Genomic DNA, 15,770 nt, shown 5'->3' on the forward strand with positions numbered 1-15,770 from the left:
ACGTTTGAATATTGTCTGCCTTTTGGATGTAATAAAGAAATACTGATGTTCCAACCATGAAACGGATGAAGAAGAATCATAGGGAAATAGTGATTTTCTGAAAAGGGTGTAATGAAGTTATTATTTTAAATTTTAAGGCAAATGCACTAATTTTGATAAGAAGTTTTTAAATCGATCCATCTCTGTGGCTAGTGTTAAAGACTGTGATAACCATACTAGAGGCTACTTTGATTATCATATATTGTAAAAGGTCAATCGACAGTGACGCAGACGCTGAACAAGGTCCCCATTAAGCCGATTTCATGGGTATTTTTATCTCCAGGCCATATGGATTTGGAATTACTTTGGGCATTTTTTTTTTTTTTTTTTAAGAAGGAAGTGAGCAGATGAATGATAACTCTCTTATTACTCAACATAGCTTGCGTTTGGGGAGACGAAGCTCATCAAGTTGTTTGAAAGAAAAACAAGAGTGCGCCAAATGTAATTTGTGGAGGGCCCAAGAATTGTGAAATTGTCCCTAACCGAAGTTCGTCATTCCTGCAGGTAATCGCTCTAGCAGATGCCGTGGAGGAAAACCAGGACCGTCTGTGCCAGTCATTCACCAGGCTGAGAAGTGCCACCCACCTGGTGATCCTGTTGATTGGGCTGTGGCAGAAGCTCAGTGCCGACCAGGTGGCCATCCTGGAGGCGGCGTTTCTGCCTCTGCAGCATGACACTCAGGAATTGGTAAGGACCCACGCGTCTGCTGTGGTGACAGCCACTGTTATGGAAAAGATTGCAGTTTTAGGAAGCTCTCACATGGCCATCATGTTTTTTAAGGTATCGAATGATGGTTTGGGGTTGCTTTTTTTTTTTTTTTTTTTAAACCAAATCCTGTTTTCCTTTTTTTTAAATCATTATAAAAATGTCAAATAAAAGCCTTTTTTCCTAGAGCTGTTTTAAAAATAGGTATATAGTCCTTTTTATGTGGCACCCAGTCTGTTTTTCATGTGCTCTTCACGCACCGAGACCAGGGGCGCAGTCGTTTGCCTGCTGGGTGACGCAGCGAACCTTCAGGCTGGCCAGCCCATGCCTCCCCTGCCGGAGAAAACAGCTCAGCCCTTTCCACTCGTTCCATGGCCTTCAAGGCGAGCGTCACCCTAGGGTGAGAGAGACCTAGGCTGCCGTGCTGATGACAGGAGCGTTTCACGACATTTACATAGTTCCGTGTTTTTTCGTTTTAATCCTCACCTGAGGATATTTTTTCCACGCTTTTCAGAGAGAGGGAGAGAGAGAGAAACATCGATGTGAGAGACACATCGATCGGCTGCCTCCTGCACGTCCCCAACTAGGGCGGGAGATCGAGCCTGTGACCGAGGTACGTGCCCTCGGCGGGAATGGAACCTGGGACCCTTCAGTTCCAGGGCCAGCGCTCTAACCACTGAGCAAATCTGCTGGGGCTGTTTGGTTCTTTATATACAGTTTGTAAACTCTTTTACCCTTGACCCTTTGAATAGGCAGTTTAGAATGAGAAGGGGGGAAATGGAGGCTTGTATTTGGAGTTGTGGGTAGAGGATCATTTAAATAAAAATGTCTCAAATCCCTTGAATTCTAGAGGTATCTACAACCACCAGCTGCCATTTTAGGGGAACTTTTTGTTGTTAATTAATTAATTTACTTTAAATTAAGTTTATTGGGGTGACATTGGTTAATAGGATCATATAGGTTTCAGGTGTGGATTTCTATGTTACAAGATCTGTATATGGCACTATGTACCCACCACTCAAAGCCAAATCATAGGCCATTGGGGGAACTTTTTGCATGCTTTTATTACAAAGAAATAGTATCCTTCTTGGAAATTAGAGACCCTTGAACTTAGTTTCTATCTTGGAGGAAACCATTTCAAGAAAAAAATCATTTCAAATCTATTTTTAAACATAGGTATGAGAACATGCTACTAAAAATCATCGTACTAAAAATAACATCTTTAGTGCTTCCTAGGTACCAGATGCTATTTTAAATGTTTTAGAAGGATCATCTTATTTAAATTTCTGCATGGCCCTAAAGGCAGTTAAGGTACTATTTTCACCCTCATTGTTCATACAGGAAAATTCAGGCTTTGAGAGAAGTCCCTTTCCTAAACTAGTTGGGTAGAGCTGGATTTGGACTCAGTTATGGCTGCTTCCAAAGTACATGTTTTTAACCAGTACACTGCAGTTTAGCAAGGCCATGAGTATGATTTTGAAAAGAATAAGCTTTATCAGTTGAATCTAATTTCCTACAGTTGGGTCAAAAGATTGTCATATTTTTTAAAAAACCAAGCTATATTTTATATCCTAAACAAAATACTAATAAATAATTTGGAAAAAATTAAGAGTACACTTTAGGTAGATAAAATAAAATTACAGCTAACATTGACCTTTGAGAAGGTGGAAATGTAGACATTGTAATAATAGAAAATAGAGAAGATGGGTTAGAATTACATTAAAAAGAATGATGACTGACACTTAGGAGCTCAGATTTAGTCAAAAAGATGTGGGTGGCCTCAGTCCCTGGTTCCACTGCTCAAAATCTCTGCTTCGGTAGCTATAAGATGGAAACAGTAACAGAACCTAGCCAATAAGTTGTCATAAGGTTTAATGAGATCACTGAATAGAGTGCTAATCAGTGTTGGGAGTGGCTTATACAGTTTATGTCTATTATTTAAGCTCTCACTAAAGTCATGCATGGTAGGTGTTGTTACCGCTTCGGTTATGTGTCGCCTCGGCCTCACTTGAGGGTGGGGACTGTCTTACTCATGTCTGTATTTCAGCGCCTGGCACAGTGTCTCGCCCTAGTGCAGTCAGTCTCTGCTGGGTGAACGAATGGGGGCCGGGGGGAAGCTAACAGGTGGCTGGCAGGCCGGGTGCAGCGGGTGTGACCGGGAGCTTGAGGCAGCAGGCAGGGCCAGCTGTGTGAGTCACAGGGCCCAGGGCACAATGGAAATGCAGGTTCCTGTTCAAATCAAAGCAGAAAAAGGGCTGAAATGCTGTTAGAACAGTTGCTAAAAAACAAAGCTTTTTACTCTCTGCAGTCTCTCCCTCGTCATGGAGTTTTTATTTGCTGTATTATGTTGTTCTAAATACAGAGAAATGAAAAATTTGAATTGTTAGCGTGAATTTTACCATTAATCTTTATAATGGGCTTCGCCAGTTTTAATACAAACGGGAGAGCGTTAAACTCATACTTGGAATCATCACAGTGAGACGATTTGTGTTTCATAGCCCCTGCATGCAAATGTGTTTTGTTCTCTTAGAGCTGTGGAGTTTGCACAAAACCTAACTGTCTGTATTTCACTTCTTGTGACTCGCACATGTCCCCACACTCTCTGCCTCCGATGAGTAAGGAAGGTCCCGGGGCCCAGCTCCTCGCTCTTTCCTGGCCCTTCTTTGGCTCCTCCTTCAGCGCACGGGGTGGGTGACACAGGAGTGGCAGGGGTGTACCGGGCTTCCTCAGTCAGTCCTGTTTCCTTCTTTCTTCATTCAAAACAAGTTCCGGTTCAGGTGTAAAGCCTCCCAGAGCTGCCAGTGTCCCTGCTCAGCCAGCCCGGGTGTGACATGCCTTCCCTGGACTCGAGTCTCTGCCCACGTGGGCCCCCCAGGATTGAGCTCACGGGCCGTATGGGAATGGGGCAGAGAGGAAGGGGGTGCATCTCCCCGCCCACACATGCTTGTCCCCTCAGACTTCACGTACAAAACCCAAGTTCAAAGATAAAATTATTAAGAATTTCACGATGGCGACAGCAAGTGTCAAAGCAGGTGGGGGCCCTTCTGAGCAGGGGCCGCCCGAGTGACTGCACAGTTCATAGGCTCCTGAAGCAGGGCTAGACCCAAAGGAAGCACTTCCTAGAAATAAACGTTCTCAAATGTAGGAACTGCATCCCAAGAGAGATCGTGGGATTTCCGACTCTCGAGATCCTTAAAAATGGCCTTCTTTGCTGGGAGCATGTACGTCTGTTCATCCCTGGGGGCAGGTGAGTGGACCCAACATCCTCCCAAAGCCCCTTCTGCCCAGCCTGCCTCTGTATTCTCTGCTGTCCTACCTCCCCAAACACATGGGGCACATTCTCCCAGCTCTCCTAAATTTGCTGAGGTTAGAAGGCGTGTACACTCATTATGTCTATTGGAGTTATTAATGAGACAGGACATTTGATAAAAACATAACTCGGAGAAGAATGAATGAGAAAAGACATTTTAATACTGCCTGCTACGCTCTTCATCTTTAATTAGGCTGCGGTATTCACGTTGGACTTATACTGGTGAGACAGCTTATATATCTGGAGAAAAAAGGGATCCTTCATTCTTGAAGACGTACGCACGCAGTATGCGGTCTCGACATGCTCATTCCCAATCCCCCACATTATGCCTCCAGACCTCACAAATAAATGTTATGTGATGGGCATCCCGCTGAGATGTGAAAATGAAATATGCAAGCCTGAAATAACTTGGAAGGAGGGCGAGGTGGGGAAAAAAGGAGCCTCTGACCAGAATGTTGAAAATACATCCCATATTGAAGTTATTACGGCACCACAAAAATCTGAATGTAATTTAGACGGTTTGGTGGAGGGTGGATGGCAGAGTGCATGTGTGAGGGGGAGAGCTTTAGACATGTGGACATCGTTTTCGGCAGAGACTCTCTGTTCAAGGTCAGATGTCCCCACAAGTGCTGAGAATGATCAGAAGATGCTTTATTTACGTTTTATGCGGTACCACATACTGGTTTGTTGTATTTCATTTAGGTGCATGTGTTACAATGCAGGGTAGGTGCCCTAGTCAATTCTGGAAAATTCCTTCTTAATGACAAATGATTCACAAAGCAAAAATATTTAGAGCTTATCATTGCTGATGAAAGTAATGTTCTTTGCACTATACTATCAGTTATTTTTAAAAAATCACCTCATTTGGAACAGAATTCATCATTGTTTTCTTTGATCTGTCCCATTAGTAATTCCTCCCCGTTTTTGCCACTTAATACTATTTTGGGGACAAATAAATGCCGGTATTGCAGACTATTGTATGTGATTTTTTTAAGATGCCGGAAGCTCTATATGCCAGATGAGTTTGGTGAGGATACTCTCTCTCACCTTAAGAAAAACATTGAATGTTCTATTTGGGGTCTCTGAAAAGAGCTCTTAACCTCGTATTCATAGTGGACTCAATAATAGGGTATTATCCCTCCCGTCTTCCCGTGATGAAGGAGAGTTTTTACCCAAAATGATGTCCTACCAGAGTGCCTTACAGGGCAACTCTGAAATGTTGTTTTCTTACTTTTCAGGTTGGGGACTGAGTGTATTTCAGAGAATTTGAATTCTCAGCGCAGAATTAAAACCTGCATCTCCTAACACTCTGTGCCCAGAGGTTCTAGAGAAAACACTGTCTCTGCTTGGATCAGGGAGGCTTGTGGTACTGGCTTGAGTCTGAGAGCGCATTTAATTGTGATATTACCCACGATGCCGTGCAGAAGCCAAAGGCTGTAAAACTGTGCGCACCTCGGGGCTGGCCTAACAGGGCAGATCTCTTATTCAGTCATTTATTCATTTGGGGAATATTTATTCAGTACCTGCCATGTTTCAGGCAGTGTTCTAGGCACTTAGCATGCCTGGGAAACAAAACGCATCCCATCCTTTGTGGATTTGCTTCAGCGTTGCCAGCAAACAAATCCTGGTCATTTTTAGCCGTAAACATACTTGCCCTCTAATATGGTGGTCACTTGCCCTATATGGCTCTTTAAATTGAAATTGGAATAAATTAAAGTGAAATCAAATTAAGATTCCGGTTCCCCAGTCGCACCAGCTGCGTTTGGATTGCTCTCCAGCCCGCATGGCGAGTGGCCGCCACGTTAGCCAGCGCGTCCGGGACCGGCCTCGTCTCCGCAGAGCCCTGTTGCGCTGCACTGCAGCTCGTTAAGCGAGGAAGGGCTTTGTCAGGTGGGCGAACAACTTGCGCACATTTGAAGAAATGAACGAAGTCGGGTGGGAACTGGCTTGATGTTAGCGTCAGCAGCCCTTACGTCTGATATTCTGGGGTCAGCCTGGTCGTACGCAGAACAACCAGACCTTCTCCCAGGAACCAGAAACTTCTCTGGGGGGTGTACGCGCCTACACGGGGGGCAGGCAGAAGCTGGCGGGAGTGCCGCTCCCCCTCCTCATGCGGCAGCGGTGGGCCCGCAACCCTCAGGGATTCTTTCCTGTTGAGCCTCACGTGGCTCCTGCTCCTGAATACGGCGCTGGAAAAGGTCACTGTTGCCTGGAGCCGGGACGTGGATGACCCCTCTGTGCCCTTCCTGGTCTCTGAGCAGGTCTGCCTCCCATTTTCTTAGCGGCTTAGAGGACTAGGGTCCTTTACGTGACGCCCGGTGGGTGGCGGGATGGCAGGAGTGTGAGTGTTCCCAAATGGGCCATCTCAGACTTTTGATCCAGGTGTCATTTGCGCTCCACGTGTCTCCGGAGGAGTCTCCAGCGATACGAGCAACAGTGCACTGGTTTGGGGCCCCGATTGTGTACAGCCTGGGAGCTGGAAGGAACATGTGGCACATCGCATAGCATTTTGCGTGACCTTGTCGTTTCTTTCAAAGTGCATGTGTTATCTTCAGTGGATATTGTCTCCTGTTTGAAGAAGAAAAGCTGCATGGTGTTCTTAAGGGTTTACTAGTTGCCTTCTCTAGTAGCGAACTTTAGAATCCCCCGGGACAGTGAGGATGGAGATTTGAACCCTCAGCCTTACTTTTTGACTACTGATTCCTTTTGCAAGCTGATGGGGAAAGAGAAACTTATTTTTAACATGTTCAGTGTGGTTCGTGTGAGAAAACAGATGTTTACGATAGGAAGTCCTGTTGTGGGGAGGGACTTACCGAGGTTCACTTATGAGGCTTAAAGGCTCGCACGTCACAGGTCAGGTTTGATGTCAGGGCCATTGTGCCTCCTGTCGGGGCTGAGTGACGACGGAGATGCCTCATTGTTACCGTTATTAATGACCTCTTCTTAAAAGGCAAACAAAGGGAGGAAGTCTGGTGTCAGTATGAAGCCCGCCTTCTATGAGTGTGAAAGGATCATCACAGTTACGACTGTCTATGGGAACACGGTGCAGAAAGTAAATATTTTGGTAATTCCCGTGATCTTAGCCAGCAAGATAAACATGAAAGAATTAGTTTTATGTTCATAATGGCCACACTCCCTGCGTTGTTGCTGGTTAGATGCAACTCTTTTGCTTCCCAAGGTTTATCTAACACATTTCGGAGCCTTCCTGGTGACTTGCTGGCTATTATAAATTGAAATAGTTGAAATACATCAGAATTGGAGCCAAGTAGAATACAGTGGATGAGTGTCGATGTGTAATTTTTTTAAAACTTGGCTCATGTGTATCAAATATGGACACACTCAATATTATTTATGCATTGAAGAGTAGAGAGACTGAACACATGAACAGAGAATTGATTAATTGAGGCTTCACTCTCCTGTATGGAGCTCAGATCCTTTTTGAAATAAGGTGTGATTTACATATAAATACCTAAATGAGTAAAACCCACATGACCACAGTGAGGACAGCAGTGACCCTCCTCAGCCTCAGACTGTTTGATTCCTGGCTGCATGGACTTACATTAGTTCAGTTTCCTTAAAATACCTTTATGCAACCTAGTTTAAGTCTACAATTAGGAAGAGCTGATTTTGACATTTCTGGGACCTTGTATTTGGACATGCACCACGGATGCTGGTGACTCGCCCCTCTAAAACCAGGGCTCTCTGTCTGTCACAGCACGCAGACCTGCGCCTTGTGGCGTGGCTTCGTCACATTCACATTGTTCATTTGGAAATGTTTCTGCGAGATCCCCTTGGCTTGTGTCCTTGTGATTGTGCCTGGCTTTCTTGGGTGGCATTTGAACTGGCCTTTCTGCCCAGGTCTCTTCCTTGCCTGCCCTGCAGGTCTCTGCTAGGCTCCACCCACTGCCCTCAGGTCACACTTTCTGTGCCTCTCTGACCCTGGTTCAACTTGGACTCCAGTGCCAGGCAGTCAGGACTTCCAAGCCCTTGGCTCCACCTTATCTCCTTCCTGAAACTCATCTTCTGTGGCTCCCAGCTTCCCCGTTTGGTTCTGGGCACACACTTCTTTCCATCAAGCCAGGGTGAATAGTGCTTTTTTCTTCACCCAACATAGTGTCTTCTGTTTACCCCGCTATCCACCCTCTTTTAGAGCAGATTGGTTTTCATTTCCTCCCTGTGAATTCTGGCTTTCACTCTCTTGTCAACTTTACTTGCAGGTATGGCATAATCTACTCCCGTTATATATGCTCTAAACTCGTCCATGTGCTTGTCTTGTAGTCTAATAAACGCAAGGATAGATTCTACTATCTCCCCACAGAATTAAAGCTTAAATCAAACATATTGTCAGATATGAGTCTCTGGGGATTGCTTGATACCCCGTTTATTTTCATAATGTTTCATACAATTACAGATTCTCCTTCAACAACTGATAGTTTCATTTATTTTTAAATTTTATTGTTATTGTTTTTAATATATCGTTATTGATTTCAGAGAGGAAGGGGGAGAGAGAGAGAAACATCAGTGATGAGAGAGTCATTGATCGGCTCCCTCCTGCACGCCCCCTACTGGGGATCAAGCCCACAACCCGGGCATGTGCCCTGACTGGGAATCGAACCCTGATCGCCTGGATCCTAGGTCGATACTTAACCGCTGAGCCATGCCCGGCCGGGCTTTTTTATTTATTTTTTATTTTGTTTTAAAACTGAATGTGGCTCCCCCAGATCGAGTTTCATGATCATTCAGGTGACCTACTTTGTGTTCCTCTCTCCCTAAAGCATTGAGGTCAGATGGGAGTCCAGGTCCGATGCAAAACGTTAGCTTACAAAGAGAGGATCAGCATGTCATTTGAAGCAGCCCTGTGCTTTCTGCTTGTATTCCAGCTAGATTCTGCCTGTCAGAGGTGTGAGGTGGTTAGAACAGCTTGCCTCTAAGGTACCTCTCACCCTAGAGATTCTCGATTTCCACATAGTTTTGTTTCGCATGTCATCAGGTAATTATGCTACATGTTTGATCAGTGAATTGTCACATTGCATTTTTGTTTAATGAAACTCTCATTTCAAAGGCTCTTTCTTTGCCTCCTAAACATTCCTTTTCATTATCATATTTGAGTTTATGTAGCAATTCAGGCCCCCCCCCAATAATAATAATCCTGTGTTTTAGTGGCAATCTTTCTCAAGTATTGGCATCATGCCTCATTATATCAAAGAAATGTCCATGCCCAATACCTAAACATGACATGGGTTTTCACTTGGCCTGCGAGCTGGCAGTAGGAGGGGAAACCCTGTAGTACCTCTCTGCTAACTGTGTGCCACATCTCCTGAAATGATCTAATAGGCTGCTGTAACCTGCTTTTGAAAACAGTAGCTTGCTTCAGTGAGTAGTCTATAAAATAATAGCAACTGTTTTAATGCTGAAATGATCACAGAGCACACAAAGGCCAAAATATATGCAAAGGATCTTTCCTTCTTATACTCCAGAGGGCTTCATTAATGGCTCCAAAATCAACTTGGAAACATGTTCTCTCCTGCCCTGGCCAGTGTGGCTCGGTTGGCTGGGTGTCATCCTGTGCACCTAGAGGTTGCCGGATCCATTCCCAGTCAGGACACCCAGCCAGGGTGTGGGCTCAATCCCTAGTGGGGGGTGCGCAGGAGGCAGCCGATTGACGTTCCTCTCTCACATTGATGGTTCTCTCTCTCCCTCTTTCTTCCTCTCCCTCTAAAAATCAATAATTATTATTTTTATTTTGAAAAGAAAATGTTCTCTCCAGTGACATCCTGGTTACTATTATGTCTTAATTTATCTCTTTCCAATGTTATTGAAATACAAATTCAATTTTAGATATTTGTCTAGTTTAGATTTTGATAGTTGTATAGTGATATCTTTATAGTAACTAGTGTTTTTTTAATTTTCTAATGGTTTGGGGTAGGAAGTCGTTTTCACAGTCTTTGATATCTCTTGAAAGGATTTTCAAGATCAATCTAAAATAATTAATTTGTTTCTTAATTTGCCCAGTGGCATCTGTAATGGGGTCAATAGAGTAAAGAAATCCTAATTTTGGCAAACAGTAGGCAGTTCTCGACTGAGTATACAGTGGAGTCTGCACTTGGGTCTAGAGAGCTGACTGCAGGAAACTCGAGGGAAGTGTGCGGTGAGTGTGGAAAGGCCTGGGGTTGGTCGTCTGTTCGATCATCGTGAGTCAGGAGTGTGCAGTGCAGTTGCCCAGTGAACAGAGGCAACCGGAGGCCAGGCCGGCTGGGAGAATTCCCAGCAAATGGGAGGGACAGCTGTGTCCTGCCCGGCAGTTCCATCCCGAGCCTGGTATCTCGGGGTCAGTCTGGGGTTCTCTAGTTAGTTATATAAATTTAAGTGTTTCAAATTGGCACTCAGTCAAAGGCAAGTGGTTAGGATAGAGAGAAAAGTTGAAACCATGTTTACATAGGAAGAGCTGGAGGAACTGGGGATGTTTATTCTGGAAGAGAGGGTACTGAACGACCGTCTTCAAAGATACAGCGTGCTGTCATGTAGAAGAGAGTTAGATTTACCCTGCATGGCTCTGGAGGGTAGGATAAGGGCCAGCGGGGCAGATTTTGGCTCAGCATAGGAATAGCTTTTTGCTGGTTACACATGTCCCTGAAAGTAATTAACTGCCTCCCAAAGTAGTAATTTTGGATTGTGAAGACAGCCGCGCCTAGGCAGATGGCTGCTGTTGTAGAAGGGATCCTGGTAAAACCGCACTGGCTGGACTAACGATCTTCAGAGTCCTGCCAACAGAGTCTCACCGTCTCTGTCCAGCAAACACACCTCTTGAGCACCTCTGCTTACTAAGCACAGTGCTGGGATGCGGAGAACGCTAGGCACTGCAAGGGGGAGAGCAGACCGGGGCTGAGATGGAGCTGGGCGTGTGAGTCTCAGAGCCCTGAAGAGGGCCGGTGAATTCAACCAGTGGAAGGCAGTGCCTGAGCTGAGCTGTGAGTGGGCGTTGGCCAGGTAAAGAGAGGAGACGCGTGCAGAGGCCTGGGTCAGTGTGGGCACAGGTGGACAGGCCGCAAATAAGATGGGACAGGAGCTGGAGCAGAGTGCTTTATATGCTAAACTGAGCATTTGGGTTTAGGAATTGAAGTTCAGGAGTAACCTAATCCAATTTTCAGAGTGGATGGTGGCATAGCTGATGAGGTTGAGGGTGGAGTAGCGCTAACAGTGACGCCTCCCAGTGCTCCTTTCCAAGTCTCAAGCTCTCACTTCTTATAGAAGGGGCTTGGACAACTCTGCATTATCTATGAGAATAAATTCACCCACTGTCTCCCTTCATAATTTCACTCTGGTTGTCAGGCCCACGGTACTTGGGGTCTTACCAGTCTCTGGGTACAAATTAGTCACATTGGCAATAATACTCAGATTGCACCCTCGCCTCCCTATTGTGCTGTTTGGGTACATCCAGAGCCCCATACAATCTTCCCTAGCTGTCCCTGGGACCCCCAGCGGTGCCCAATGGGAGCTCATGCCACACTGTTCCCAGCGAAAGTGGGGTCAGTGGACACTTCCTTTCTTTATGTCACTTTTTGTCACCTGGTCAGCGAAGTGGGACTGAATAGGCTTGAGTCTCAAAAAAGCCGTCTTGAAATAAGCTCCTCTGGGTTCTGCCTGTGACCCCAAGGCTGTGGGACCGAGAGCTGAGAGAGACACCAGGGTTAATTTCATTCCAGTTTCCCCCAAGATACCCAGAGGCCACCGCTGCCCTGACTGGTTCCTGACCCTTTGGCAGAAAGACAGGCAAAGTGAACTGTGATCCTGGCAGCCTCACCCTCCAAATCATCAGATGCCTACACCTGAGATGATGATGATGATTATTCCTTATGTCCCGCACAGGGTGACGTGTCGCATGTACCATCTCACTTAATCACCCCTCCCTCGGAGGCACAGGCTATTAGTATCCTCATCTGTAGATTAGGGTGCGGCCAAGAGGAATTCAGTAACTTGCTCTTGCTCAAGGTCAAACAGCATGCAGAGCTCGAATTCAATAGTCCAGACACCAATCATCTTATGCCCTAGTTCACAGTCAGGGGCCTACTTTGCTCATTTATCGTCTCCGAGTATATTCAAAAGTGCCTTTTACCCCCAGGGCTGGGAAGAGACAGTGGACGCTGCTGTATCCCACCTCCTGAAGACCTGCCTGTCGAAGAGTTCGAAGGAGCAGGCCTTGAACCTCAGCAGCCAGCTGAGCAAACCCAAGGACACCAGCCGCCTGAAGAAGCACATCACCCTGCTCTGCGACCGCTTGGCCAAAGGTGGCCGGCTGTGCCTGAGTGCGGACGCGGTGGCCCCGCCCACCATGGTCATGCCAGGTGAGAGCCCCGCGGGCACCCTGCGTTCCAGGTGCTTCCCCAGGTTAAAGCAGCGAGTCTGTGGTCGCATCTGGGGCCTACACGTCATAGTAAAGTGATGATAGCCTAGAAAATTGCTTTCCCCTTTCTCCTCAAATATCCCAGGGTAACCGCTTGGGTAAATACTCTTGAGGGATTTGCTTGCTAGATGGTTCTAGAATGGTATGTCTTTGCTTCCCTCTGCTTTTAAATATACGATCCATTTTTGTTTCGCTTCTAACCAATAAAAAGTGGATCAGAGAATAAAACTAGATGAAAATAGCATAATGCAAGTGGCTAATGTTATCCAGATGGGTCCCTCCCCTTCTGCTCTGTGCTTGGGCTGTGGTCAGCAGAATAAGGGGGAGGGGACAGGGCAAGAGCCCAGGGATCAGGGGATGCGGGGCCAGTGGGCGGGGGTGAGAGCGGTCTATTGGCTCTCCCCTCCGTGGCCGTGGGCATCCAGGTCCTCCTTTCCCTCCTAGTCATAGGGTCCCTTAGAGGCAGCAGCCCCACCCTCTCTTCCTTCCCCTGAGTGTCTCTCTCAGGGCAGCAGGGAAGGGCCTGGAGTCAATGAGTTTACTAAACGCAGCAGCCTTGGCAGCTCTTCTCTCCAGAAGCCAGGACCCTTGCATGGGAAGTGGGGTGGCTCTCTCTCCCACCCTCTCACGTGCCTTTGGTGCCCCTCTCTGCCCGTCCTGTTGCTGCCTTCCGCCCTCAGTCGGCATTTCTAGAAGTAAAAAGGAGTGCCAGTAAAAGCGAGCAGAAACTCAGAGAGAGAGACGTGGGGACAGCGTGGCAGAGCCCAATACGTCCAGACTTGCGGGCCGACCGACCAGTGTTCAGGTCCGGCCTCTGTGCCCAGTTGCATGTATGACCCTGGGTGTGTGAATTAACTTTCCCGAATCTTAGTTCCTTTGGGTGTAATAGTCCCTCCCTTGCTGCCAGGGCCTCGGAGGTTTGTACAGCACCTAGTACAATGCTTGGAACAGAGACACACTTAGAAAATTGAAGCTATAATTATCACCGCTGTTATAGATATACGTGTAATTCAGCCTCTGAATTTCGTGTGGAGGTGGAGGTGGGGTGGGAATAGCTAGTTTGGGCTCATGGGGTCCTGTATTTGATGGTTTTTAATATTTTTACCTTAATCATATACAGATAAAACCTACCTTTTATTTCAAAAGAGTATCTCTAATACAAATTTAAGAATAAAAATTCTTTCCTGCATAGAAACAGCTAGAATAGTTTGTCTTAGTTTGGCCCCTCTTCCATCTTGCCCTTGCCAGCATCCTCCAGGCTGGTCCTTCAGCCTCTACTTGTCCATCTGCTGTCCACTGTTGCAGGATTATTTTCCTAAGAAATAAATATCTTGGCTTAATGAGATAGAAAATGAAAAATATTCGCTCAGATCGGCACTCAGTATATGCCTCTCCCTCCTTCCTTGCCATTGGGGGAAGCAGAGGAGGCCTGAGGGAGGAGAAATCTATGAGAGAGAGAACTGGCAGAGGCAGGATTGGCCCTCTGATTGGCGGTGCCTCTGCCTTCTGTTCCCGGTGGGGACAGCCCTAGGAGTCCGCGGCAAAGCTGCGAGCAGATACCTGGACACCTGGAGAGTCAGTGCTCCCATATCCCATTTATGACTATGAAACTTCAGTCTAGTTATCTTGTTTAAATAACTAGATTTGGAAGCAAATCGGGGGTTGTGTCTATACAAGCCCTCAATGCAAAATTCTAGCTGTATGGAAGGAAGGGGCAGAGGAAGGGAGGGAGAGAAGGAAGGGAGAAAATATATTTGCTCACAAGCCAGGGGCCTGTGAACCAGGTCAGTGCCTTTCCTGCTGGTGTGGCCAAGTTCAGGGGGAGACTGAGGCTGTGCGCACTTGTGCATCTCTGTCTGGGTCACAGTCGCTCGCTTTTCCTTGCCAAGGAGCCCCTCCTCAGCTGTGGCTGAGCCACTCCGTCTCGCCCTGACCTAATCACGGCAGTGACTTTTTAGTTGTTGGATCAGTGCTCTTTGTCACTGACATGCTCCATTGCTCCCTGTAAACCTCTCCACCCCAGAACTCAGATTTTTCACACACGTATTCCCATACAGTACTTTGCACATTTTTGAGGTAGAAGAAACACGTAGAATTTTTCCTGTTTTGCAAATAGAAGACAGAGTTAGGAAAAGCTAAATATCCTGCCCAGAGTTCCATGGTTACCGGAAGGGTTCTGTCTAGAATCCAAATCTCCGAGCCCACTGGGCTTCCCTCTGGACCACTCGGACCACAGCGGTCTAAATGCATCTCGAGCCCCAGCTCCCTCCTGCATGAGCTATTCTTGGTCCAGCCTCTTTCCCCTTAAATTGGTCTAGCGGTGTGAGGGGAAGAGGGCAGGAGTAGTTTCACGCAGTCTCTTTTCTTTGCTTGAGGACTGTATTAAAGACATAGCTTTGTTTTGTGCTCAAATTTTATCGTCTCTACGGTGACATGATACCATTATCACAGACCTAACAAGCAATGCTTTGAATTATTTCTGCGTCAAACCAGCAATTGTGCAATTTACAATGTTAGGAATAAGTGGTTAACGTGGCATATTAAGAAGGACTGGATTACCAGGCATATTCAAGTCTTTTTCACAGACATGGTCTTTTTTTACCAGCTGGGCAGGACTCAGGACTGGTCTTGGTTCACCTCCGCCCTTAGTGGCTGAGGCAGCTGAGGCCGGGAAGATGCAGTGACTTCACGGTTGGTAGGAAAGGCCAGGAGTGTGTGTCATTTTGCCATGTTCCCTAGTAAATTGCAGATGGATAAACATCTCCAAATAAAAAGCCCGTGGTGTTTTCTGGCCTCATGACTCTATGAGCCCAGCACCTTGGTGTGCCTTTCTCTGCTCCGGGAAGCCCACGATGACAGCATGCTCCCTGGAGTCCTGAGGTTGGACATCTTTCCCACTTGGAATTACCTTCTGGACTTCTGAGCCTCACATGTCTTGGGCTAGCCTTTAGCAACCTTCAGGTTCCCTATCAAGAGTTAGCCTAAGCTCCCTGGCCAGTGTGGCTCAGGGGTTAGAGCTTCAGCCTGCACGAAGGGCCAAGGGAACGTACCTGGGTTGCAGGTTTGATCCCCGGGGCGTGTGTGGGAGGCAACCAGTTGATGTGTCTCTCTCTCCCTCCCACTCTCTCTAAAAAAACCAATGGAAAAAATAGCCTCCGGCGAGGATTAAAAACAAAAGAAAGAAAACTGTAATTGCATCAGGAATGGTCGTAAGGAAAACACCAGGGCCAGTGTTATAAATTGGGGAACTTAATGGCTTTTTGTTGCCCACAGGAAGGAAATTATTCAAGGGCAATGACCGTGCCTGGGGCTTGT

The 15,770-nt window shown here is 46.6% G+C and overlaps 1 protein-coding gene across 9 annotated transcripts in view; it reads left to right on the plus strand.

The window, feature by feature from the left end:
* The window catches only part of BBS9 (Bardet-Biedl syndrome 9), a 288,769-nt gene that overhangs the window by 238,015 nt on the left and 34,984 nt on the right, over positions 1-15,770 (plus strand). For all 9 annotated transcript variants that reach the window (XM_081146598.1, XM_081146596.1, XM_081146599.1 and 6 more), the window contains 2 exons: positions 544-726; positions 12,174-12,396. In XM_081146598.1, the coding sequence (XP_081002724.1) occupies positions 544-726; positions 12,174-12,396 (406 nt within the window). The remainder of the gene's footprint in view (positions 1-543; positions 727-12,173; positions 12,397-15,770) is intronic.

This window comes from Miniopterus schreibersii (genome assembly GCF_964146895.1).
Source record: "Miniopterus schreibersii genome assembly, chromosome: 9".
NCBI lineage: Eukaryota > Metazoa > Chordata > Mammalia > Chiroptera > Miniopteridae > Miniopterus > Miniopterus schreibersii.